Here is a 25,052-nt window from a genome sequence, read left to right on the forward strand (position 1 = left end):
GTTACCAGACAGTATATATATAGATAAGTACTAGTAGGTAGGTAGGTAAGGTATGCCGCGTCGCCAGACGTTTCTTGAACTTTCCATCTTGAAAAACACCACCACAACAACCACACCACGCAGATCGTTCCATTCCGATTATCAAAGCACGACACTCATTTGAAAAGCATCAGACCTTCAGGTACTGCACAGACTCATCGCCTGCACTAATACATTCAGCCTGCGCTAATTCAATCTACATCACAGTTTCCTTCGATTTCGGATCTCGACGCAGATGACTACCGACTGTCGAGATGGGTGCTGAGCAATCGAAGCAGAGACAGGGCGACGATGAGACCATCAAGAAGGAGAACTCTGCCTGGCCCATCATTTACTGATCGAGCTTCTTGAGGTACTTCTTCAGTGCCTTGAATCGAGAGAAGCAGGTTGAGAAGCAAGCCAAGCTCAAGGCTTTAAAGAGGGAACTAGATAAACTAGAGTTACTTGTCTAGACGAGTGACCAGGGGCTCCTGGATCGTAAAATTTTCCAAACGTCAGGAAGATGGAGCCACGATAAAAGAGCGAAATGGGTGCCAGTCAGAGCAACAGGCCAGACTCGCCCACAAAGGAAAGGTAATGATGGATCAGTTAAAGATTTATCTCCACAAACTAGAAAAACAGATTTTCCAGTAAGAAGCGTAAAAGACTTAAGTTCTGCTCAGTTACGGCAATTGTGTAGGAAGCCAGCTACTCACATCACCTCTCGACGTAGTAGAATTCTCGACCACCCACGGGTGTGCTGAGAACTAAGAAAATAGAAGCAAAGATCCCAAATATGGAAGAATTATTAGAATGCCTTGGCCTTAAGGTGATTAATGGCTGCCTGTCTTTTCGTAGCCATCAGGAATAAATCTCGCACTAGATAGTACTAATGAACCAAGGAGTAGTGCCACTACTGATCACACGTCGTATGAGGCGAGAAATATTGGTATACAGTATTCCCCAAGGACACTCAAATCTCACAGAGGCAGTCTGACGTCTAGCCGATTCACTGATTTAGAGTGCGCTGCCAGATATTGGGGCCACATGTCCTTTGTCTATGGTATACTTCTAGATATAAATACGTCAAGTTCCATTATTTGGGAGAGCGCCTCGAATTCCGAGCCAGACCTACTATGAGGTGCATCAACTGCCTCAGATGATACATGGTACACCCGGAAGCTAGGTCAGTAAGCCCAATCAACTTCGAACCGGCATTTGTTCATCACTGACGATGGAACTTATCATCAAAATATCAAAGATATGACGGAGCATCTACTGAGTTGATGACGAATACGCAGAACTAAACAAACCTAGTTGTTTACTTAGTGGTATGGGCGTCTGTTGTTGCGCCAGCAATGGTAGTCCGAGGCCCTGATAAAAGCCGCGCGATGGCTTCGAGGTTAACCAGATACTTATTTATACATACACGTAGGTACATACTAAATAATCACTATATGCTATTAATTTACTTATTTGTATCTCGTCAACAAAGGATAGTCTAGAGTTACGGACCCTACGCATGGCGCATGGTCAACAAGGCAAGTGAGCAACCCGCACAAAAACATAGGTCGCACATGTCGCGTATATAAAACCCCAAGCACTCCCTTCTTCCCCTAAATATAAATGGACTTTTTACTATCCCAAATTTCCATTTATCATCAAGAATCGTATTTTTCGTACGTGAATCCCTTCAGCGACCTTAAGAAGTTTGAAACGCACACCATATCTCAACACCCATCGTCACGAAATATATTTCACAAGCTATGCCCAGCATTCCTTGAGAGTTCTTTTCTCATCCATTATTCATTCATCATGGTGCAGCCTAGCACTGTATTTACACGGTTCCCTGATCTCCCCAAGGGGCTCAGAGACTATATTTGGGAGCTGGCAATCCAAAATAATACGTCAGACCAAGGTCTCGAATACGATAATCTGGTAAAAGGACGTCGCATTTTTAAGGGACGAGGACAGACATACGTCGAAGTGGTTGCTCTAGACATGGGGAAAGCATGGACATCGGTTGAAGGGATAGATCCTGAGCAAACTGCTCTCTATTTTGTGGAAGAACTCACAGAGCTATGCCGGGGGAAATTATGGGAGCACTTCTGGGGAGGTAACCAGCGTCAACATAGATGTGGGTTCGACGTGATCCATGTTGTGGCGTGCATCCCAGAGGCATACGGGTCTTGCAGTTGTTAATACACATTGGTCAATGTTATATTTGCAAAATATTCATTGCTACTGAAGTTACTAGGTACTGGAGCTGTAGGACTGTTCAGGCTAATCTAGAGGCAGCCGCCCACGGCAATGTAATAAGGATACGCACAATCAATGCAACTAAAGGAGCTTATATTCTTGAACAGCCTTGTAGTATTAAGATGTCAGCCAGCGAAAAGCTCCACCTATGCAGTGAAGGGAGTGGCGCTGTGGCAAGGCCACAGCCTCTTCGAGTTGGCCGACACAGGAACAGCTGGCAAATCAAAGCATACATGATGGATTGGTACTCCGTACATTGGTTTCGACATGGTGTGAAGTGAGGGGCGCATTTGTGATAGAACCGGACAAGGGTGTGCTTTATTTGGGGTACCCCTTTGGTTTTAGTCTGCTACAAACCTGGCTAGAAATAAAACATCTGTATCCGTAATGTATGTCATTGATACAAATTGACACCTCTGGGCCCGTATTTTCGTTTTTGCCCGTACAATACAACCCCTGAATTTTTGTAAGTTCAGTTACAGGCGCAGGGATGAGCACCCAATTGGCGATCGTGCATCGCTTTTGGGATCAAAGCAACTTCCGTCATCGCCTAATAACATGGTTTATTTAGGTATCATCAAGTGCCTCGCCAAAACGTCAGAACAAGCGTATCATTCTATCGCCACCGCCTCAATATATCAAGCTACAAGAGCATCCTTCTGCGACTCAAGTCAGAATACGATATATTTTTTATTGCGGGGCGTTATCGTCCTTTGTACCTTAGCTTTAGCTATTTTATTCAGGATTTAGTCTCGGTTCTACTGTTGTTTATCCACCCAAGTAGCGAACTAACAAGAATTCAGGGGCTGTATTGTATGCACGTGCTCCGTACGTATACTCGTAGTAATCTGGGTGATCGTAGTGGTACGTACTCCCAGTCGGCTCTGTTTCGGGGAGCGTGACCAGGTGGCGTTGAGGGAGGCCACTGGACCTTAGCAGTCTCCCCCCCTTTTCCCCAACCCCGAAATAGCCAAGGTAGCGGTCTTCCTCCTTACCGGAGTGACCTAGGAGCTGAGTTGGAAAGAACTTGTGCTTACAGTTGTTTGCAGAAATTATAGAATGTGATTTTCGGAGCGGAGTTCAGTCTTGCGACGGCTTCAGTTGTAAGATATCAGCAGCCGAGACACCAGTGATGAAAGACCGGAGTCGGCTATTTGTCGTACGTACACAGCACTAATGTACGGATCCGATATCCAACACTTGAGTCATCCTTATGGCTAGTGCTTAGCAGGGCGTTTAGCTGTGTTCGAGTATGGAGTGGATGTTGCCTGTATTAATAGTAACTAGTAGCATGTTTGTTCTATAGAGTATTTTCTGAGTACTAGTAGTCGACAAGTGAGATATTAGTACTATTCTAGTCAACGAGTGAGATATAAGTACTCTGTATTCCTCGTGTATCCGTAGTATCGGGGGTAACAATTTCCACCAGGCCTTGGTCCCCCCCACTGCTTGTGGGGCATTCTGGTGATCACTGATGACGTGGACGGTTGCAAGCTTGCAAATTCTGCTGCAACCGTTTCTCCCCGAGGCAGGTTGTGACTCCGGCAAACCAGCTCCGCGGGATTTCGGCGCAGTGAAGAGATGAGCGGCAAACCGGCAAACCGGCAGGCCTGCAGGCCTGCATGACGGGAGTGAGAGCACAGCGTTTGCAAAGTGGTGGAACGCAGTTGAAGAAGAAAAGAAGTTTGCATTTGGAGGGATTGGGGATTTGAGTTGGGTGGGATGAGTCCAGCCCTGCCACTTAACTTAAGTTGTACGTAGGGCATCAAGGTACGTCCGTACTAGTAGCAGCCAAGACCTTGGTGCCTGAAAGGTGAGAGGAAGTCCGGGCGAGGCAGTAGATGGGTTTCATGTTGGCATTGTGGCGTGGAAGGGTTATTATTATTAGCAAACCTCTAATTGGCTAGTCGCGGAAGCTGTTGGTGCTGAAATTGAATCATGGCTGTGAACGTCGAGACTGGGGGAATGGGAATCCGCAATTACGGGTGCATATTCGCACCTCGTTTTCAAGCACCATACGTACAGTGGGATAGACATGCTTGCCAAGCGCGCTAAAAGCAGCGTGTACGTACGAGCAGCCCTACGCCAAGGTCGAGATGCGCGTTGCACGCCCAGAGTCGAATCTGGACTGGCTGGAGAGGGTCAAATGTCCGCACTCGTGCCTTCGTTTACCAGGGCCAAGAGCTGCAATGTTAGGTTAAGGGGGCTGAGCGCCAAACAGCCCACGTCGACTGATCAGGTGAGGGGGGGCCTCGGCCTCGATTGCATCCCGAAAAGTGCTGCCGTTAATGCTGTACAAGTACGGATACGGATACCCAACTTTGTACTTTTTGCACAGACCCTCAAGTTGCCTTGGACACAGCTTCTGGCCTGGCAACCTGGCAATGAATAAAATGATGGGACGCCCCACAATAGGATGCAATCAGAGGAGGTGTGGCCAATGGCAGAGTCGCGGAGGAAGTGCCAACCGGGAAGTGGGCGAGATGAAATCTCGATCACAGTGCCGGCTCCCGGCACTAAGTGACTTTCTGGAGGCCACGATGCCAGAAGCACTAGAGCAGTCTCCGATCGCCCTGGATGCCCCTTCATGGATGGAAGTTGAAACCAAAAGCCCGAGTCCCAGCGAGTCCCAGGCCCCTTGCAGCTATGGCAGAGCCGGACGATTTGGGCCGGACCATGGGCCCCATGTGGGGGCCACAGCTTCGTATGCTGCGTTGGCTATAGGTCAATGACCAAAACCTGGAAGAGGAAATGCCCGCGCTGGGTGTCTCGTCTCATTTGCCCTGCTGGCGCATTTTCGCGTTCTTGTGTCACTCTGCCACTGTCTGTGCTGCTCAGGTCCCTTTAATCATGGATCGAGTCCCACCCTTTTTCTGGGTCGAATTTGCAACTTGGACCTCGTTTTTTTTTTTTTTTTCCCCTCTGAGCGCATGTCGTTTGACCCCAATTGCTAGAGCTCTCCCCAGAGCGACAAGTAACGACAGGGAGTGGCACGGTACAGTTTACGACCGACGGAACCTTCCAGGGTCTCCACCCCTCGTCGGTCGCATCCGGCATTTGTCGCACTGCCAGGCACTCATCCAGATCCCAAGACGGTAAACGCCAAGCCCCGGAATCGACAACATCGCATATCTACCGAAATATTAAACCTTGCGCGGATCGATCACGTCCTTTTCCTCGATTGAACATTGAATTGGTCACGAAACCTAGAATCTGTCTACAACAGCTCAGGCTGCTGACCTGACCTCGATCCCATGATGCGCCCGATGCGCAAGGTGCGCACGGTCGCACCGCAACGGCAGGTCATCAACGCCGCCATCACCGCCTGGGTCTGCATCTTGATCGTCGTCCTCTGCGTTGAGATCACAAGCAGCGTCTCATGGCTTCGCCATCCCGGCATGTCGGCCAAACCCGCCCCCTTGAAACCTCTCTCCGATAAGGAACCAGCCAACATCGACAAGGAATCACGCCTTCTCCTCAGCAAGCGCAATGGCATGGGCGTTTACAACTATATCAACATGCAGCAAACGGGCTTCCAAATTATGAACCCGACCCTACTCGAACTTCCTGTTGGTAGCCAGCATGACTTTCTTGTAGTTGCGAGGGCGTTCCACGTCAAGACCAGAATCAATGGCACCGAGTACAGCCGCGCCCGGCAGGTAGCAGCTTTCGCCAACCTGACATTCAATCATCCCCTACAACCTGAGCTCATCGCGGGCAATTGGTCCAGGATGCTGGTCGAGGACTTCCTCGGCCCCGAGCACCACTGCAAGCACCAGCCCAAGATGGACAAGTACATTGGGCCCGAGGATATGAAGCTCTTCTGGACCCGAGGCGGCGCGCCGCTGCTAGTCTTCACCCATCAGACCCCGGACAAAAATCTCTGCGAGGGCATGTTCATGGTTGACGTACGCGCCATCGTGCCGGAGCTAAGCGAGGCGCTGGGCTACCAGGGGAAACGGATGCCGCCTGTCGAATTCTACGAGCCGGTCTCCCTCCGCCGACAACCACCCGAAGGTCACGAGTCGGACGCACGATATCAGCGAGAAAAGAACTGGGCCCCCGTCCAGAACCCACTCATCCGCGATGACGAGGAGCTGCTCTTCATGGTCGAGCCCGGCCATCTGTTCAGATGGAATACGACGGGGGAGCCAGTCGAGGAAGTTGAAGCGGAGTCCACCTCGGCCGTGGAAGCACCCTACCCCCCCGGCTCCAACGAGACATGGCACAGCAACCAGGAGACGTGCATTCACGATGTTATGCTCTCGAACAAACACGTCCACCAGTCGAGCCCCATGCTCAGCCTGACCCTGTGCGATCGAGGCGAGTGCAAGCCGAGCGAGAACAACACAGTCCTTCTGGGCATGGTGCAGCGGCGCTATGACCCCCCCAGCATGTCGTCCACTTGGTACGAGCGCCGCATTGCCGTATACAGCGCCGCGCCACCTTACAGCATGATGTCGGTTAGCAAAATCCTGTCGTACCACGGCGAGAGGGAAGACAGGTACATCTGGACAGGCAGCATGGTGTACTTTGCCAACTCGACCGAGGTCCCCTACAACAGGAACCACGGGTACCTCGACGACGAGATTTGGCTGAGCTTTGGCATCGCAGACAAGGCCCCGGGGTGGATGGATGTGGACGCTAAGGAGCTGATCAAGGATCATTATTTCTGCCAAGGCGCTTCGGACGGGTATCGGGAAAGTGTGGAGCAGAACCTGCGATGATCTGCAATGGGCATACTACGGATTGCAACTTGGGATTTTTTTATTATTTTATTTTTTTTGACAATTAGCGATTACTATATACGGGCTAGACATACACATAGACATTACCATGAACGCAAGAAATATTTTTTAATCACGCAGATCTGCGCATAGGGGTTTATTCTCTCTGGTCGTTACAGTGACTGCTCACATGCTCATATGAGATTATTGTGCGAGTATTACTTACAGACACTCCTGGTGCCGGGTGATGCCAGTGAGCGATAGCCAGGGCCCCCTTGTTCATCTAACGGCGTCGACTTCAACCACCGGGGGAACTATGAACTGGTATTCTAGTAAGTAGCACAGTTGGTGCCATGTTGAGAGGACGTTTCCCCCCGGTTCCCCGGTTGGGTGTCAAGCTGTATCCTGTAGTGCGTTGGTTTTGGCACGCCACCGGTGCTGGTCCGTACCTATCGCGCATATATACGTAAGCAAGGTATTGCTTAACGGTCTGCGCCTCCTCCCACCTCGGAGCAAGCAAGGGCTTTAGGGAATACTATTCGCGGTGATGTACCAAGTATTGGCGTGCCAGGTTAGCCCTAAGAGGAAGTACACGTGCTCACAACCCGCCATGTAGCGACATGTGCTTTTGGGAGCGAGGACTCTCCCAGGCGCCTCCATGGATGTAGCTGTGCCATATATCGAAACATGGCGGCGTTGTTGAGATAAGACTATTGAAACGGGCAGCTTCATATTGAGAAGAGAGCATCGCACTAATGCCCGTGTAGAATCAGCCGACTGTCCCTAGCCATGGTCATGGAACCAACATCGCCAAACATGCGCGCGTCGGGATTGATTGCCCCAAATCGGCAATGAATCTTGCAAGTCCTTGGACGTCCTTTTGTTTGGCCCTCCCCCCCTTTTCTCACGAACCCTCCCCTTTTCTTTTGTGGTACGGAGTACGGAGTGCACAGATCAAGCTTTAACGGGCGGGCAAACATGGCGCAACCTCAGCTTGGGGGGGGGGACTATGCATGCATGTCTCGGCCGAGTGTCACACACCGGGCATTTTGCGCGTCCCAATCTGGGCTGTGGCAGTTATCTGACGTCGAGGAGGGCAGTGTTGGTACCTGAAAATGAAACTCCGCCAATGCCTGCGTCATGATTCGTGGTTATAATAAACGAACATACGGGGAAGCCTCACACGTTTCCTTGCGTACCCCTATCCAGGCGCCCTTCCTAACAATTAGGGGCTTTCGGCTACATCAATAATTTCGCTGGGTCTTCACCATCACCAGGTGCATGATATCGTGAAACTTGTCTCACACATTGGTAATGTTCTTCATGTCAATGGTATTCGTAGCGGATGGTGGCTTATAGCTCCATGTCAATTCAATTCAATGAGCCGGTTGAATCCAGCGGGAGTGGTGCTTTAGACGGTGCCATGAGTTGATATCCGCGTAAATTAAGATGGGTATATAGTACTAGTAATTAAGTATGGATAAGTCATTGCCCGTCGCTTGTTTTCGCTGCAATCAAAGGACCCTTGCCGTCTCGTAAGACCTCGTCAAACCAGTGACGTTCTGTCTCCGCCGCGGCGTCTTCGTTCTTGCAGACTGCCTCCCACTCAGCCTCACGCAGTCTCCAGCCGTCATCCCTGGACTTCTTGCCAAATAGCAATGCTGTCCTCTGCATGCGCTTATTATCAAACGGCACAATGTCCAAGGCTCCATTATCCGCGGGGATTGTAGCTATGGGGCCCGTCTCCTGCGTCGGGTCTGAGTGAGCGGCGATGAGCTGACGCAGATAAGGGAAGAACCAAGTCTTGTCCCACCAGGTAACACGTCTGCTCTTGAGCCCATTTTTCCACGCGTTGTGATGCACGGCAACAGGGACTGCTGTTGTCCAGAAATCGGTGTACAACGACATGGCCCCCCAGCCCCGTTTATCATCAGGCACGCCCTCCAAGGCTGCCAGGGGGGTGTCAACTTCTTCCACATCGCTGGGGATGCCAGGCACTCGCGGCGGGGAGACACCCAGCCGTGCTGACTCTCTCACCACGGCATCCTGGTCACCCAGGGCCACAAAGTACCCATCTGTCTCGGAGTAGCATGTCGGGTAAAAGAGCTCCTGAGTATAATCGAGGCTCACATGGTACTCGAAGGTGTCGCGGAGCTGAATCGTCTTCTCGATGGCCTCGCTGTATCCGCTGGCGTAGTCGTTCCGGAGCCGGCTGCGCCAGATTTCCTGCTCGGCGAACGTTTCGGAAAATAAGCCCTGGTCACCTCCCAGCTCTTGGCCGTTCGCGAGCACCACCATGCGCTTGTTCATCTTGTCCCGTACCCGGCTAAAGTACCTCTTGATGTCCGCGGCCGGCCCCATGAAACTTCCGCTGTTGACGTAACGGGGCCGCAGGTAATTCCATCCCCAAAGTGTGGTGTCAGTCCAGAAGCCATACACGTCTGGGGCAAGTGTGCTCTCGGGGAGCATGTTGCAGTGCAGATCGGACAGAGGGTCTCTGGGAGCGAAACAACCCTTTTGAGCTGATGTCATGATGGTCTGCTGCATCCAACTACCGTTGAAGAAGCCGTACTCTCGCTCCAGGTGTCGGTTGGCCTGTTGGATGCTCCTGAAATAGCGGTGCATGAGCACCTGTGGCGGTAGCTGAAGCCAGACGTCGTGAGCGTCCAGCATCACGACAATATCCTCGTCGCTCAAGCGGTCAATGTCATCAACATCGCTGCCCGTCGCCCACTCCAGAAAGTCCAAGGTGCCGGTGACTTTGCCCAGATGCGAGGGCCCAACCCCTTCCTCCCCAGTGTTAAAATCCCGTTTCCAGTTCACCAGGACCGGTGCTGGATAACCCAGGGCGACTGCGCTGCTGATGACTTTGCAGAGGTCAGGGCTCGGTGTGTCAACGGGAAGGATAATGACCAGTTTTCGCTCCCCTGGAGCAATGGACTCGGAGTCCAGATTGAGGCCCTCCTGGATAGACAGGCCATATTGCGATGGCTCGCTAGAGCGGGATATCTGTGGAGTGAATCAGTACCTCGAATGCATGAGATGGCGCCATGCACCTGGGGGATGGCGATCGTCTGGGGATCCAAATAGGGGGAGAAAGGTGCCAAGAAGTGTCTTACCCAGACCAGACATGATATTGATGAAAAGACTGATAGCACGAAAAGCAGCCATATAAGCCTGCCAAATCTGCGTCTTGGGAGTCTGTTCACGATTGAGGGCGACCTGTCGCGCAACCACCTGGCAGAGTGCGTCTTGAAGTCCAGGTCGCTGGAATGGCGCGGCAGGCCAAGCCACGCCATGGTGGACAGATGGGGATCGTGCCGGGGCCAACAGGTCAAGCACCGCATAGACTGGCTAAGGGGGTCGAACTACTATTACGACGGAGTTGATAGACGTCAAATGGCAAGGAGCCGGACAGCTGGGTGGTAATAGTAAAGGGACAGCAAGGACGAGATGAACAGAGGCAACGGCTGGAGAAGGATCGTGCGAAGAAGTAGGAAATAACAGAGAGATGAGCAGTGTCAGCACGGGTGCAGTCAACAGATGGTCCTCAACGGTCATAACCCCAGCCTCGACAATGATCGCCCTGGGCAGTGGGCTGGCCGCTGGCCGCACCACAGTCCACGGGGGCTTGTGAACCTCCGCCCCACTGACGCGACGGAAGGCTGGCTAACAGATAAATAGTTGCCAGCCCCTGCGTGTCAGCTCTAGCTGACACCGCCAATGGTGGGATGACAGGTGGAGGGCACAGCTTATGCACTGCGCTGATACAGGGCGCCAGGGGGGCGTCAGAGGTCAGAGGGCGTAAAAACAACATAAGCCAGGTGTGATGACGGCTTGCATCTGTGTGGCGGCTAGGGGCAGAGGTGCTTGCTTGGTGCTTGCTTGGTGCTTGCTTGATGCTGTGACGTCTGGGGAGCCAGCGGCACAGTCGTGGTGGGAGTCAACATCTCCCGGGGGAGACACGACACAGCGAGAATGCGAATCTCATGTTGAATGCCGAGATCAGTGTGGAAGGTGCCGGCTGGGCGATGCGAGTTGGGTCCTGACCCTGGTGCGCCAAGGGTAGGACCCATGTGGATCCTCAGATCCGGTCTTGGCGCGGCAGGGTATCGTCATTGTGCTGGGAATCGAGCTCATCCATGCCTTTTTGGGCCGCGTACGAAGTACGGATATGTAGTATGGAATTGCGAAATTGCAAAATGGTAGCATGGGGCCGTGAGCAAGACAACGATACGGTGGCGCGGCGCCTCATCTTTCTCATTTGATTTACTCTATTTTTCCTTCTTCCACCTCTTGTCCCCTTTCCAGGTGTTTTTTTTTTTTTTTTGCTGTTGTTCCTTCACTTCACCCCGCTACTCCCGCATCTGGTTATAATATGCTTGGAGATACGAGACTACGAAACACTTGCTAGGTTTCCAAAGTTATCCTGGTTCGGCATTTGCCTAACCAAATCCAGGTAAGAGCTCTCTTGCTCTCCTGGAGCCCGGAACACAGACTGCGCCTTGCTGCTGCAGATGTATCATGTAGCAGTACGGAGGAGTCACATGCCACAGGAGCAGTCCTAATTAGTACAGATATTGATCCTTGATTTTTTTAGGACAAGGCTCTGCCTGTCAGAAATATATTTAGATTTGGTCCAAGGCACAGAAGCCACCAATGACGACGATCGCCCTACGAGGGAGTGCCCAGTCACGCGCCAGTGGCATCAGCCCCAGCAGTCCCAGAATCCCCAACGGGTGAGCAACGTGACCAGCAGGTTGGTAAGCTCGTAGCACAGTCCGTTGAATTTTATCACCTCCACGTGGTCCCCAGTGATACCGTACCAGTATCGTGTATAATCTATATCACATGCGGCATTTTCGTCCAGAGAGCGGCCCCGTTGTCGATAGGAGTACTGTGCCAAGGCGTGTCGCCGTCGAAGGGCGCAAAAAGCTCGCAGTTGCATGCTGTCATGGTACTTCTAAATTGGAGTGCTTGGCCTCCAAGGTGCAGAACCCTGAGCTGTGGCGTCGCGTCAACTGCGGCCAAGTATTATTGTCTGTACTATCCAAGTGTTTAGCCAGCATGCTCCGTAGAGCGTCGGTAGTATCGGCTGAAAATTCACCTCTTGATGACTCCTTCTAGTGGGTACTAATCAACGAGAGCCACAGCGGGCCTTGTTGCTAGTCAGGTGCTTGCCCAGTGTTAATGTTGTTGTCATCAAAATCTATTCCAAGTATAGTGTACGACCGGCCGCCCCAAGTAGTAGCCACAACGAAGACTATACCCGATAATCATCAGGTCATTCATTCGAATGATCATCTCAGATTTTAGCCTACATTCTCATGGGTCATGACTTTGGTGAGCCCCCGTATCGCAGCCTCAGGGTCAACCGGTAAGGATGCCACACAGCGTGAGTTTTACCTCTCTAGGCCGAGACTATACGAGTAGACGGTGAGGAATGTCCCGGAGTAATAGCCAATATGTTTTCATTTCCGAGTACATCTGAAGCAACTTCGAACTTTTCTTGATGCCCCCCGAGTTTTACTTAAGCGCTCATATAGAGTTGTGACCGAAGTTTTTGGTGACCTACTCAAGACTTGGGATCTAGCTACAACTATTATGATTGAGGCTGCCGGACCCTCTTCCTTAAAAGATACAGTTAGTTGGTCTAAGAATCTCACATGTCACTAATTGGAGGTCTCGAGAACTATATGCACTGCTGTTGGTATGATTGCGGCCATGACACCAACTCCCTTACAATGGGCACGCAATTTGGTGGCTCTACCAAGATCCCCATGGAGGTGGAGTAAAGCATCAATACAGTTTGGGGCCTTGACTTCAATCTTGCGACCGCGCGGGATCTTGGTGACGGTAACGTGATTATAAGTCTCTGCGGCACTCACAGGTCCGGTTAATACCTCTATGCCTCTCTGATGTTCTCCGGGCTTCAAAATAGCAAGGAAATGGACTTCTAAAATATTGGAAGTCTAGTAGCGGTCAATGTCTCCGAGGAGGGCGGCGGGTAATTCTTCGACTGTCTGACGCAGTGTATAAGCTAGCATTGAGGCCGTAGCACCGATGGTATGAATCCAAAGGCAACACAATCTGTATTACTCCATTCTTATTCTACTACAACAAAGGAGATGAGCAGAAATATGAATCAAAGGCCCATGGTGGACTCCTTCCACCACGGCTTAGCTACTGGCTCCGAAGCACCTCCGGTCAGACCTCTTCGTGCTTGTCCATTCTCTCCGTACACTGGAGCGAGACACCCTGACGGCTTTTCCGAAGCTCAAAGCTTGCATGGCCGAGCGCGCTCGAAGAAAGACCCAATGCCATTGAGACCGAGATCGAGGCCAAGATGAATGCTAGAATTTCCCGCCAGGGCTGTCCAGGACATCCGTGGAGAGCGCTGAACGTCGCCACTAATATGCAGCATGCCATCACTCCATTCTGGTACCTATCTTGTTGTCGACTTCGATGCAGTGTCATAGTTGCCAACACATAGACGTGGATGCGAATAACAAGTATTTCGATTAGTGGTTCTTGGGTCGCCACGGATACAAGTATTCCGGGAATTGGGAAACTAGTTGAGGGCTTTGATGCGCTATCAGCATGAATCCAGAAGGGCTTGGTTTAGGAATTGGTTTGTACTATTTGGTGTTCTCTGTGCCAGCCGTATGACCTGGCCCCCATGGCCGTATTCCATATGGATATTGCCGTCCATAGCGAAACGAGGCTAGCTGTCGTGGAGACAAAGGTCCTCCCATGACGGCAAAAACATGCAGCCTTCGTAGGTCGAAGAGGCCTTGCATTATGCCAGCAGGATGTCGTGGTATAGTTATTCGTTGATGACTTTCGCATGGTGTATTGCTGTAATCGGTCCAATTTGAGTAGGCCATGCTCTTCCAAGTTGTATAATGAGGAATTCGTAGAGGCTGGGTCGTCTGGTCGCTCTTCGATGGCAGGCCTGATCATGATACATGTGCGATGGACGTTCGTGGAGGCTCTACAGACGAGCGCGACGTACTGGTGATGAAGAGGTTGGATGCTGTTGAAGAGGGGTTGATGAAGGCAGAAATGGTACAATCTGCTTCAGGATGAGGATGGAATGATGGGGAGAGAGAAATGGAAGGGCTGTCGGGCGCCCGTCGGGCGTCCAAGCAACCCGTGACCATTCATTGATGGTTCGCATTTCCCGCATTTTGCACTGCCTTGACGCCCTCCGCCTCACATTTATGGTCAGATTTCCAACCACTTGCCCAGACCTCTGGCACATCCACCACAAGTTCCCTCCCATCACTATCATCTACTTTGTACCCAATTCTCCCGGATCCTTCATCTGGAAGTATCCATCTATCCCACTCCTCTACCTGTCGGGCCTGGTCATTACCCCTGTCTCGTTCGATCGTCGGCCAACCAGCTCTGTTCCGTCATTCAGAGGTCGATCCGTAAGGCTTGGGCCCCCCTTCACAGTCATGAGCGAGCCAGAGTCCGGCTGGATCAAGCACCTGCGCAGGGCGAGTTGTCCGGAAATTGGCAAACCGCCTAAGCCTGGCATAAACACCGCCTCTAGCATTCAGATGCCATCCCGCTCTGCAAGCGAACGACCTGCTTCTCTTCCGATGCCAACCCGTGGACATCGCAGCCGAGCACGGCCGCCCACGACTCGTGATGAGTTTGATCGTGACTACACTACGGAGCAACGACCATCTCGACAACTTTTCGATCCCGAGTCCGATAGTCACCGCCTCCACACCAAGCTAGCTTCTGAGACGAATCATCCAGAGCAGTCGAGTCGGGTTCGGACATCAAAATGTACGCTTCCTCGCGACGATGAACACGAGGGTCGCCGTATCCCACACCCAGAGTCGAAACCCATCTCCCACGAGCAGCTGGTTGCTGAGGTCAAGGGTATTTACGCGGGGCTTGTCATGTTGGAGGCCAAGTGCATCGAGGTGGATGCGGCGCAGTCCTCCACACCTGACCACCAGATCAACAACGAGCAGTGGCAGGCTCTTATTACCCTCCATCGCACGCTGCTGCACGAACACCACGACTTCTTCCTTGCTAGTCAACACCCTGCAGCTAGCAGTAAGCTGAAGCGGCTTGCCGCTAAATATGCAATGCCGGCTCGGATGTGGCGTCATGGCATCCACTCATTCTTGGAGCTTCTCCGACATAAGCTCCCAGAATCTCACGAGCATATGCTGAGATTCATTTATATGGCATACAGTATGATGAATCATCTTTATGAGACAGTGCCGGCGTTTAGGGATGTGTGGATCGAGTGCCTTGGAGACCTCGCTAGGTATCGCATGGCCATCGAGAACGACGGCGTGAGCTGTGCGGATCGACACCTATGGACGGGCGTGGCCCGCTCATGGTACAGTCTTGCATCGGGGAAGAAAAGAGAAGCAGACCGGCTGAACCATCATCTGGAGCTTCTAGCCCGTCCAGGTTCTTCCCGTCAAGAACTCGAATACTGGTCATGGTGGCTGGACAAGTCAAATTGGAAAATCGGCCAGCACTCCCCTACAAAACCCTACTTATCTCCCCTTGGGCGAATTGGTGTTAGGCCATTCATCGGAGCCTCGGATGGGTTTAAGAGGCTTTTCCTTGCGTTTCAAGCGCTGCCCTCAACTTTGAAGCTCCTGGGGCTTGCATTGCCACATCTCCGCGTTGTTTTGGCAGAGGAAGCAGGAGGAGAGTCCAACGTGGCACAGAAAGAAGCCGACATTCCGGAATGGGTGTTCCCCATATTCTTCCTGCTCATCATAGCATACACTGAGGGAGCCGGCAGGTACTACGGTGAGCGGCGGAGGTGGTACATGCTGGCCTTGGCGCCGTCCAATCTGTCGTTCCCTTGGCTGGCAGAGCATGAACGCATCTCACCAATGCTGACTGGAAGGTGGGTGTATCTGGCCGCTGAGATCTGTCGTGCTAATCAGTTAACTAGTGTGTTTGCCACGGCTGTGTACCTCGGCTGCGCCTTTGCATTGGTGGACTACGATGAGTTGCGTCCAGGTCCGGTGTAAGTTGTGATCCATTGCGCCATCCGTCTACCACCAACTAATGGCAGCTACAGGTTCTACATCGCTGTCACTTTTGTCGGCCTTGTCATTTCCGCCACTATAAGTGGCCTCAGCCAAGGTGGGACCACCGCTGGGCTCAACCCAGCGCCTGGGGGTAACCCGTTCTCAATCTACCTTCTCTTCAGCATGACCATTTCGATGTTCATCTGCGGCCAGGTGCTTCGTGGCTACAATGCATGGCTCGAGAGCCAGACAACTCAACAGCAGGAACGACCTCAACAGGGCGCAGCTTTGCCGGAATGGACTTGCGTGGGGAATCTGTCGGCCGAGTCTCGTCGCCCAGTAGCAGGTCGATAGTCTGTTTTGGCTATAGCGGTATCTCCGTATGGCATCGTGCGGAAGGCTGTTCAACAGAGGTATTTTTAAAGCCCTCTATAGGCAAGTAAAAACCAGAATATATTTGTCTTCGTGATCTTGGATAAGAACAGTTTCATTTACCCTTTTGCTTGGGGGGCTTTGATCATGTACATTGACGGCATTAGGACCCATAGTAAGGCCTCCATTGCAGGGGAAGTAGGACAGAAAGATAGCCATTTGTACTTTGATAATATATAGATACATAAAGGATTATGAGAACATATCAATCCACTTGGCATCCCTCAGTGATTGGAAGGAGCAGTGCCGTTGATGCAGGTCAGAGCGACAGACCAGATGGCCTTTTCACCCTGGTTGACGGCACAGGGTCCTGGCTTGTTCCAGTAGATGTTTCCGCTGCAGTCCTTGTCGTCGTAGAGGGTTGCTTGAACAGACTGGTTAGCTTTTCTCCCCGTAATGGTGTATAAGGGTCGAGGGAGCCCACTCACCCATACAGTTAGCAACGTCAATATCATCATTAAGGAGGACCTCGAAGGAGCCATAGCCGGCGTCAAAGGTGTTGCACACGCCGTTGCTAATCTCCATGGTGGAATACGGCTCACCACCCAAGCAGGCAGAGTTCATGTACATGTCGAGGGTGGCGATGGGCTGGTCCTGGCGAACGACCTTGGTGAAGGACGCACTGGCGCCGAGGGCGAAGGCGAGGACGGAGAGCTTCATGATTGCGAGTTGTTTCTGATGCTTTGGATCTTGAATCTGTTGTTGATGGTGCTTTTGTCGATGCACCACTTGAAGACGACTCCCCAATGACCCTTTATATACACGTGTAAGCCGCGTAGGACTCAACTTTCAACTCCAGCGTTGCAGTAACTAATTTGAAGTGTCTTGCCTCGCCTCATGGAGAGCAACGTGGTATGCGTCAGCTAATACTTTGTACGGTAGGCCGCTTGGAGGCCTGTTTCCCCGGAGGATCGCCAATGCCACTCTGGTGATCCTGCCGTCTGACGGTCACGCCGCAGCACGCGGTACAGGCCATCTGCGAAGAATTCGATGACAGGTTTTGGAATTTCTCCATTTCTCTTAGGGAAAATGTCCCTGCCGATCATTCCTACGGTAGTCGCAACGAGAAGGTGGAGCGTCAGCATCACCCCCTGGAGGATACTGGAGCAGTCTCGGCCGCGGGCCCTCGGAGAGGTTAACGTATACGTATCTACGGAGTACGTACCCACTGAATTAACTTCTGGAGTTCTGTCCCATCGCCCGCGATCCACGTTGCTGCGGCCCCGGCCAAGAAAGTGGACTCATGTCCAATCCCTAGTCCCCGAGTATTGATCACGACGAAAGGCTACTACGGATGGTCACCCGTCATTACAGCTCTTTGAGGGCCTCTAATGCGATGGAGATGTCTCATGGATCTACTGGAGATGCAACGGACGGGGAGCTAATCATTCTGGTGTTCAAAAGTCTCCGATCGGAGACATTGGGTCTTGGCCGTCGCGTGCTGCGCCACAACACTCAACACAGCGAATATAAGACGACGAAAACTCGCAAAGCGTCATCATTTCGTCCATGCACGTACAAGTCTATCGTAAAAGAACAAGATCCATCATATTCAGACTCACCATGGCGTCGGTACTCGGCCTCGACCTCTCCCGGAACCTCTCCTACTACACAGTACGCGCCCAGCACCGTTGCTACCAGCCCATCACCCCCTCAGGGGTACATTCAGCTCCAGGATAACTAACGATGAATGCTTGAAAGATCCCTGCGGCATTTGTTTGCGCCGTCGCGCCCCATTTCTACGCCGTCTTCAACACCGGCAAGGCCTACGACAATGCCAACCCCGCCACCTTCAAGGACAGAATCGCCCAGGAACCAACCTTGAGTGAGGCCGTGAGCCATCCTCATTCCCCCAACCTCAACCCCCTCATCTTCTCCATTCCTTACTAACCACTCCTCGCACTCAGGCCAAGGGGCGCTTCATCCGCGCCAAGAGCGCCTCCCAGAACGGCTTCGAGACACTCGGCCTCTTCGCCGCCGCCGTTGCCTCTGCCAACCAGGCCGGGATCAAACCGCGGACCCTCAACATCGCGACCTGGGGATACGTCGGTGCCAGGGTCGCCTACAACTTGGTCTACGTCCTGCTGGGTGGGATCCCCAACATGCATGTTCTGCGAAGTCAGATGTGGAATGTGTCGATGCTGATTTGCCTGGGGCTGTTTATCGGGGCTGGGCGTAAGCTGTAAGGACTGGGGTTGGGAGGGTGCTCGTCTCTTGCACTGGCATGATGGTCATGGGATAATTAGCGAGCCATTTATGCTTTCTTCCAACTTGATTGAAGTTTATAGTTTTATTTGTACCGAATATTTTACCCATTGTGGAATACCAGTTGCATCGTAAAAAATGTAACGTGCGCTCACTCCTTCTCTAGATGTCATTGAACCGTAGTCTCTTCGCGACAATTGTGAATGAGTTTAGGTACAATTTATTTTCGTATATGAATATATGTTCAAATTTCTCTAATAGTTTTACTCGAAGAAATCACCTGTGGCTCGTGTCCGGCCAATATCCTGTCGGGTCTACATAGTACATGCACATAATATCACCCGCCGCCCTACCGACATCCCCCAGCCCCAGAGAGGCATCCTTTTCGCTTCCCTTACTGGAAGTCCCTGGACCAGATGGCTTCACCGTTCAGCCCGCTCATCGGGAGCGCACCCATGGGGACGACATTCCTCTTGGAGAGCTTGCAGGAGCCGCGTCCCTTGCTGATGAGATTCATGCTCTCCTCGACACCCTTGCCGAGCTTGGCAATGTCATCGGGCTTCATGTTCCTGAACTTGGAGGCCGCCTTGGCAATCTGGGCAGCATCAAAAATGGCAAGTGGCGCGAGCACAATGCCAAAGATGGCCAGGGGGTCGTTGTCCTTGGAGTCGACAATGCCGTAGATATCGGTCGCGATAGCACCAGCCTCACCCAGGAGAGCAATGATGCGGCCGACACCCGCGAGCGCGGTAACGGAGCCGATAACCTCACCGACGACGGGAACGAAGAAGAAGATGGCCGTCAGGAAGGCCAGGATGATTCCCTTGCGCTTCTCCTCCTCCCACTCGTCGACCGTGTCGGCAATGTTCTCAATGTTCTTGACGGCAGTGTCGATGATGAAGACGGGTAGCGACACAGCGTCGAGGAGATCATCAGCATCGCCGCTATACGATAAATCCTTGATCTGCTTGACGGCCTTGGGCAGGTCCTTGACAATGCCCGTAAGGTTATTGTAAGCGTTCTCAACGACGTCCTTGGGGTTGATGACATCGTCCTTGTCATAGCCCTGGGGCACGGGGAAGTTGTAGTCCCAGCCGTAGTACTTGCAGTCCTCGGGCGTAGCCGGGGTGCAGAAGTGATACTTCTCGACATCCTTGAACTCGACGTCCTTCTCTTCGATGCCCACGTTGGAGTAGAGATCCGCCCAGAACTTCTTGGAATCGTCATCCCTGAGCTTCCAGTAGATGGAGTTGTGCCTGTTATAGTCTTCTGGCTCGCCTCCAGGCCAGTTAGAGTAGTCAGGAGGGCAACCAGTGATGTTGCGCCAGCCGTACTCGACGCCATCGCAATTGACCTCGGGCTGCTCGCAGATGGTATCCCATCCATTGCAGTACTTGTTATCGCAGTAGTCGCATCTCGGGTCATCCTTGCCATAATCGTAGTAGCACGATTTGCAGCAGTGAATAGGGAAGGTAACGTCACAGTCGAAATAGTCGTCGGCGTGTTCCCACATGAAGTCACTGACCGCGTCCTCGCCTCCCGACGCGACGGCTTCAGCGTAAGTGTTGAACTTCTTGTCATACCCTTCGGCCATGAGCTCGTCGTAGGTTTCCATGGACTTAGTGAGGTTGGCGGCCACAACCTCTAGCATGTAGATGGTGACGCAGTGTGACGGGATCTTGTCATTGTCGACAATGTCCTGGAGGCTATTGTACGACTCTTTGCATTCTTTCAGGGGCGGGGGGAGCTCCTGATCGTCGTCCCAGGAGTCTCCGGTCTCTGGGTCTCTCCAGTCGTCGGTCGTGAAGGATTGGAGATCGACAGCTGTCATGAGCTTTAGTACCGAGCCACGAAGTAAGATATCTCAAGTGGCCACTCACCCCAGTCAATGGTACCGGCAAAGTTGAAGCCCTTCCAGTGGTCACGGCGCGTGCTCTTGGTCGTCTCACTCATGTATGCGACCCATTCAGTTCCTGTTTAGCGGTGCAGTTAGCAAACCCGTCGGCCAGCTGAAAGGTAATGTTTCTCAGGCGTACCTTCGTAGACGACCATGTCCGAATTGGAAGCCTTGTCATGCCACGACTTCACCTCGCCGGTGCCCACTTCGGGATCGGGATCGTAGCTTGAGACAATTTCGCCAATCTCCGCATTGGAAATGTAACCAGCAGTATCAGTGCATCGTCCCTTCTTAGCTTCGGAGTTCAGCCTGTCGCCCAGGAACGTGCACATCGGACCAGTGCAGCCTTCCTTGGCCATCTTGAAGCTTCGGCCATAGCTGGACTCGCCAACGAAGATCTTCTTGGTGGGAACACCAGCCTTGGTGACTAGAGAGCTTGGTCAGCAAAACATCAAAACAGGAATGCCAGATGGAGGTCCACTCACTCATAGCCAGAGCAGTGGTGGTCTCGGTCAGGTTGACTAGATACGAATATGTTAGCGGGAATGCACGATCATGAGTAGCAGTTCTCCATACCGTGGCTTCGGAGGCAGTTTCCAGCCGGGCAGCCATCGATGGCGTACTCATTGCCGGCATCCCATTGTCCTATTAGAAAGGGAATTTTAGTCATGGATTCTTGGCTTTACGAGTGGGATCTAGTCAAGCATCAACATACCGTGAAGGTCATAGGTCATATAGACAATGTAGTCAAGATTCTCGGCCATCTTCTTGATGGGGAACGCCTTGAGGTACCAGAAACTGGCCGGCGCGGCAATAGACATGGTCATTCCCTCGGGCAGCTTCTTCTTCATCGTCTTAAGGAATTCGAGATAATGGGGACCGTCAGTCTCCAGTCCAGGAGGCGTGCCAGGAATATCAATGGCCTTGAAACAACATTAGCCATACATTATGCACACGGGTGTTGGCGATTGACTTACTCCGGGGTACTCCCAATCAAAGTCGACGCCGTCAAGGCTTTCCTTCTTCAGGAAGTCTGCAATCTTGGTCGCAAAGGCGTCGCGGTTATCCGGGCTCATGGCCTCACGTAGAATATTGTAAGTGGACTCCTCAGTGGAGAACCCCCAACCACCAAAGGAGATAACCTTCTTCGCGTCGGACTTCTTGAATGAATCCCACTGGTGGAAGCTGTCATTGATCGAGACCGACCAGTCGCTCGTCTTGACGCCAGCAAAGGCCCAGTGAATGATGGTATATGAGCCATCAGTGTTAGCGTTGGCGATGCGCTGGTTGAGACAGGGACGGTCAAAGTTCCACGTCTCGTAGTAGGCGACACGGCCATAGGACGAGGGGGCGTCATCCTTGTTCTCGATCTCGGTTCCACAGCTAGACACGCAGCCGTTACGCAGTCCGGAAGTGCCAGGGTTACCAGTCTCACTCTTCTTTTCCGTGCAGAACTCGCCGCTGATACCTGAATATTGGTGAGCATATAGTTGAGGTAGGAGATGGATAGATGGGTTGGGTTTAAACATACCACACTGTCCCCAGACGTTGCAGCACGCATTGAGGGGGCAAGGGTTGAGATCTTTCAGCTCCTCGTCCTTACCAGGCTTCTCCGTGCCCGGCTTGGTGGGACCGCAGACCGAGTTGGGAATGGCGTAAGGCAGAGGGGGCTTGCCCTTAGACAGGCAGATGTATGTGTCCGTCAGCAGCTTCTTGCATCCGTACCATCCCCAGGTGGTGCCATCGTTGAACTTTTCAATGTCCTCCTTCTTGAGGCCGTTGGATGCTGCCAGCTTGGAGCAATCATCGCCGCTCTTGACCAGGTGGGTGGCGCAGGTGCCGTCCTCGTCAGGCTTGGGCCGGATATCAGGCAAGGTGCCAGCGCTGCAGCAGACCCTCTGCCCAGGAACCAGCGACGAGCACAGGTTCTTGTCCGGGTTGTACTTTTCAAAGTCCTGAGGGGAGATGCCACATCGCTCAGCCAGGGCACCGCAGCTGTCACCATCAATAACCGATTCCACCCTGCAGTCTCCCTTGATCTCAACGTCGGAGCTGGCTTTCTGGACAGAGCTGGTCCCGTTGCCAGAAGACCCAGCGGGGATCTTGCCAGGGGCAGCAGCCTTGGCCTCCCAGATGTTGACGTCCTTGAGCTCCGTCTTGGTCTCAAAGTCGTTCAGGCACTTGGCTTCGTTCCAGCCCTTGACCATCTCCTGAACATAGGTGAGGTTGCCCGTCGCATCAACCGCGAGCCCAAAGACGTGGTTGGCATTGCGCTTCTTTCCACAGAGCTGCGCCGCCAGCGTCGTCGCGCCATCAGACTCGACCCAATCGAGCAGACGATCCGAGACAGACGAGACGGTGGCCTTGCCAAAAGAGAGACCCGCATAAGTGCCGGCCACGACACCTCGATGGTACGCAAACATGGCAGCGTCGTCACAGGGAGCATTCCCAGCGTCAAAATGGCCCTCGAGCTTCTTGAGCACCATCTGGACGGAGCTGCGCTCCTCCTCGTCCAGCTTGGCGCCGCTGTGACTGAGTTGCAGCGTGGCGCTATCCTTCTTGGCGTCTTTGGAGGTCTTGCACGTCGTATCCTCGTCACTGCGCTTGGCGACATCCGCCTGGGCGCTTGCGAACAAGGCATTGTCCGTCGCGTCGGAGTTGCCAGCCGTGCAGACGCGGAACTTGACGTGGCCATCCGTGTCGGCAACCGGGTTGTATAAAGAGAAGTCAAATAGGAGGGGCTCATTGCAGACCTCCAGACGAGAAAAGGAGTTGTAAATGGTCCAGTTGGAGGGGTGGCGGTCCTCGCAGGCAACGGGGCACGGCTGCAGAGCAGAGTTGAAGACAACGCTCTTCGAATCCGCAGCGGCCGACTGCACAGCAAACCACGACGTCCCCAGGGCCACCATGGCTGAGGCGCTCAGGCCTGAGAACCTTGGCGCCCGCATAGCGAAGGTATAAAGAGAGACAATATCAGAAAGTAGGATAGAGAGTGTGGGTGGGGGTAGAGGGGAAAGGGAACAAAGGGAGAGGATGCCACGAATGAAGGTATACGCGGTCAAGATATAAACGGGAGGGGAAGAGAGGGAGTTAAGGAACTTGATGAGAGAAAGGAGAAGGAGAGGGCTGATACAGGACGGATATGTGAGGCAGTTAAAAACCTAGGAAGGGCCGACGAGATGCCACGGGTAGGCTGATACTAGGAGTTTCCAGGTAGTTTCGAAGTACCACCTAGGTAGCAATTATGGAGCCATGGCTGGCCTGCTGTAGAGCGGGAAATATCATTCCCGTTGCATATACGTATAGCAGCCGGTTCCAAGGGCACAGGGCCCATGGGGGTTAGTGTAAGCGAAATTCAGCGCAAACATTTGCTGCCCCAGTTTGGATATATTTTTGGATTTCTAGTCAACGAAACTAACTGTATCAGTGTCTGATTCCGTGGACGGCACGACTCCAGTGCTCCACCACGGTCCTAGTCGTTTGGCCCCCTTCTCTCCCGTCCGCCACTAGAATACTAGTCGAATTCGCTAGTATTCCCACCTGCCAATTCCAGTAGGGCTGAGTAAGCTGGAGCCCCCTGCTGAAGATATTTGGGTGATTGTTCCACGTTTGCATCTGCTACTCATTGGCCGGTTCCTGCATGGCCATCTGCCGAATCTCCTGTCTCCACCACAGATCTCGGGGGGGCCCATGAGGCTGTAATAAGGCTGTAATCGGCCTGTCGGGTGTTTGCGTCGTACGCGAGCCCTCTGGATTGGTTGCTCTGCCAGGCTCGTACACCACACTTCGGCATTGGGTAGGCATCGGGTGGCTCGGGCTCACCATCGTCGGTCCGTCTCAGCCCTCAATCTCATCTTCACAGCGTCATACTCCGTACTCGTCGTGCCCAAGTGGAGACTCCAGCGGCGCAGAGCAGAGCATCCAAGCGCAGCACCGCGCCTGTTTAGTCCGTAGCCCCTGATCCTTCGCCTCAGGCCATCAGCCCTGAATCGCTTGGCGCGCTGACTGGGACGGGAGCGGAGCTAAAAATTGTCCTGCATGAGAACCGCTAAGTGTTTCCCAGCGTTACATAGTCCATCCATCGCATGACCATGGGTTTCTAGGAACCCCTGAAATTCCACTCCGCATCTGATTTCCCAATCCACCACAGAGCCATGGATCGCATCAGGCGGCCTGAAAATACGCCCCACGAATACGCTCCAAAAATACTCGCATATCACATGGCGCCGTGTACGATAAACATGGAACGCTGTGCCGCTGCCAAGAACGAGTACCGGAAAACTTCTGAGCTCCCTCGGCCCTCGCTTCGGTCGAAATATATTCACTAATTCAGCTCCGGGCAGGGAATAGCTCAGCTAGTCCCAAGTACTGCTATGTACATTTCGTGTAGCTGCTCGGGCGTCAACGTCAGTAGCAGGCATCTGCAGGCATAGTCAATATCAGCGGCACGTATCTGCTACCATTTAATTGCCCTCGAGCCCCCTCTTGGTG

The 25,052-nt window shown here is 52.7% G+C and overlaps 6 protein-coding genes across 6 annotated transcripts; 3 read left to right on the forward strand and 3 right to left on the reverse strand.

Annotated features, from left to right (window-relative positions):
* Positions 1 to 5,534: 5,534 nt before the first annotated feature.
* Positions 5,535 to 7,004, forward strand: ACO1O0_003790 (uncharacterized protein; the record flags this gene model as incomplete). Its single annotated transcript, XM_083193233.1, has 1 exon — positions 5,535 to 7,004. The coding sequence occupies one exon, from the start codon at positions 5,535 to 5,537 to the stop codon at positions 7,002 to 7,004; it is 1,470 nt and encodes a 489-aa protein (XP_083050181.1).
* Positions 7,005 to 8,489: 1,485 nt separating this feature from the next.
* On the reverse strand, positions 8,490 to 10,303 carry ACO1O0_003791 (glycosyltransferase domain-containing protein; the record flags this gene model as incomplete). The annotated part of the gene is made up of 2 exons (XM_083193234.1): positions 8,490 to 10,013; positions 10,214 to 10,303. The coding sequence occupies 2 exons, from the start codon at positions 10,301 to 10,303 to the stop codon at positions 8,490 to 8,492; spliced, it is 1,614 nt and encodes a 537-aa protein (XP_083050182.1).
* Positions 10,304 to 14,467: 4,164 nt separating this feature from the next.
* ACO1O0_003792 (uncharacterized protein) lies at positions 14,468 to 16,027 on the forward strand (the record flags this gene model as incomplete). Its single annotated transcript, XM_083193235.1, has 1 exon — positions 14,468 to 16,027. The coding sequence occupies one exon, from the start codon at positions 14,468 to 14,470 to the stop codon at positions 16,025 to 16,027; it is 1,560 nt and encodes a 519-aa protein (XP_083050183.1).
* A 656-nt stretch (positions 16,028 to 16,683) lies between these two features.
* Positions 16,684 to 17,119, reverse strand: ACO1O0_003793 (uncharacterized protein; the record flags this gene model as incomplete). Its single annotated transcript, XM_083193236.1, has 2 exons — positions 16,684 to 16,823; positions 16,888 to 17,119. 2 exons carry the CDS (start codon positions 17,117 to 17,119, stop codon positions 16,684 to 16,686), a joined length of 372 nt encoding a protein of 123 aa, XP_083050184.1.
* Positions 17,120 to 18,022: 903 nt separating this feature from the next.
* On the forward strand, positions 18,023 to 18,645 carry ACO1O0_003794 (MAPEG family protein; the record flags this gene model as incomplete). The annotated part of the gene is made up of 3 exons (XM_083193237.1): positions 18,023 to 18,118; positions 18,161 to 18,292; positions 18,367 to 18,645. 3 exons carry the CDS (start codon positions 18,023 to 18,025, stop codon positions 18,643 to 18,645), a joined length of 507 nt encoding a protein of 168 aa, XP_083050185.1.
* A 413-nt stretch (positions 18,646 to 19,058) lies between these two features.
* Positions 19,059 to 23,509, reverse strand: ACO1O0_003795 (uncharacterized protein; the record flags this gene model as incomplete). The annotated part of the gene is made up of 8 exons (XM_083193238.1): positions 19,059 to 20,488; positions 20,545 to 20,637; positions 20,701 to 20,988; positions 21,047 to 21,082; positions 21,138 to 21,206; positions 21,277 to 21,484; positions 21,539 to 22,029; positions 22,093 to 23,509. 8 exons carry the CDS (start codon positions 23,507 to 23,509, stop codon positions 19,059 to 19,061), a joined length of 4,032 nt encoding a protein of 1,343 aa, XP_083050186.1.
* Positions 23,510 to 25,052: the final 1,543 nt, after the last annotated feature.

The sequence above is a fragment of the Amphichorda felina genome, assembly GCF_050947745.1.
Source record: "Amphichorda felina strain 45539 chromosome Unknown scaffold_4, whole genome shotgun sequence".
Lineage (NCBI taxonomy): Eukaryota > Fungi > Ascomycota > Sordariomycetes > Hypocreales > Bionectriaceae > Amphichorda > Amphichorda felina.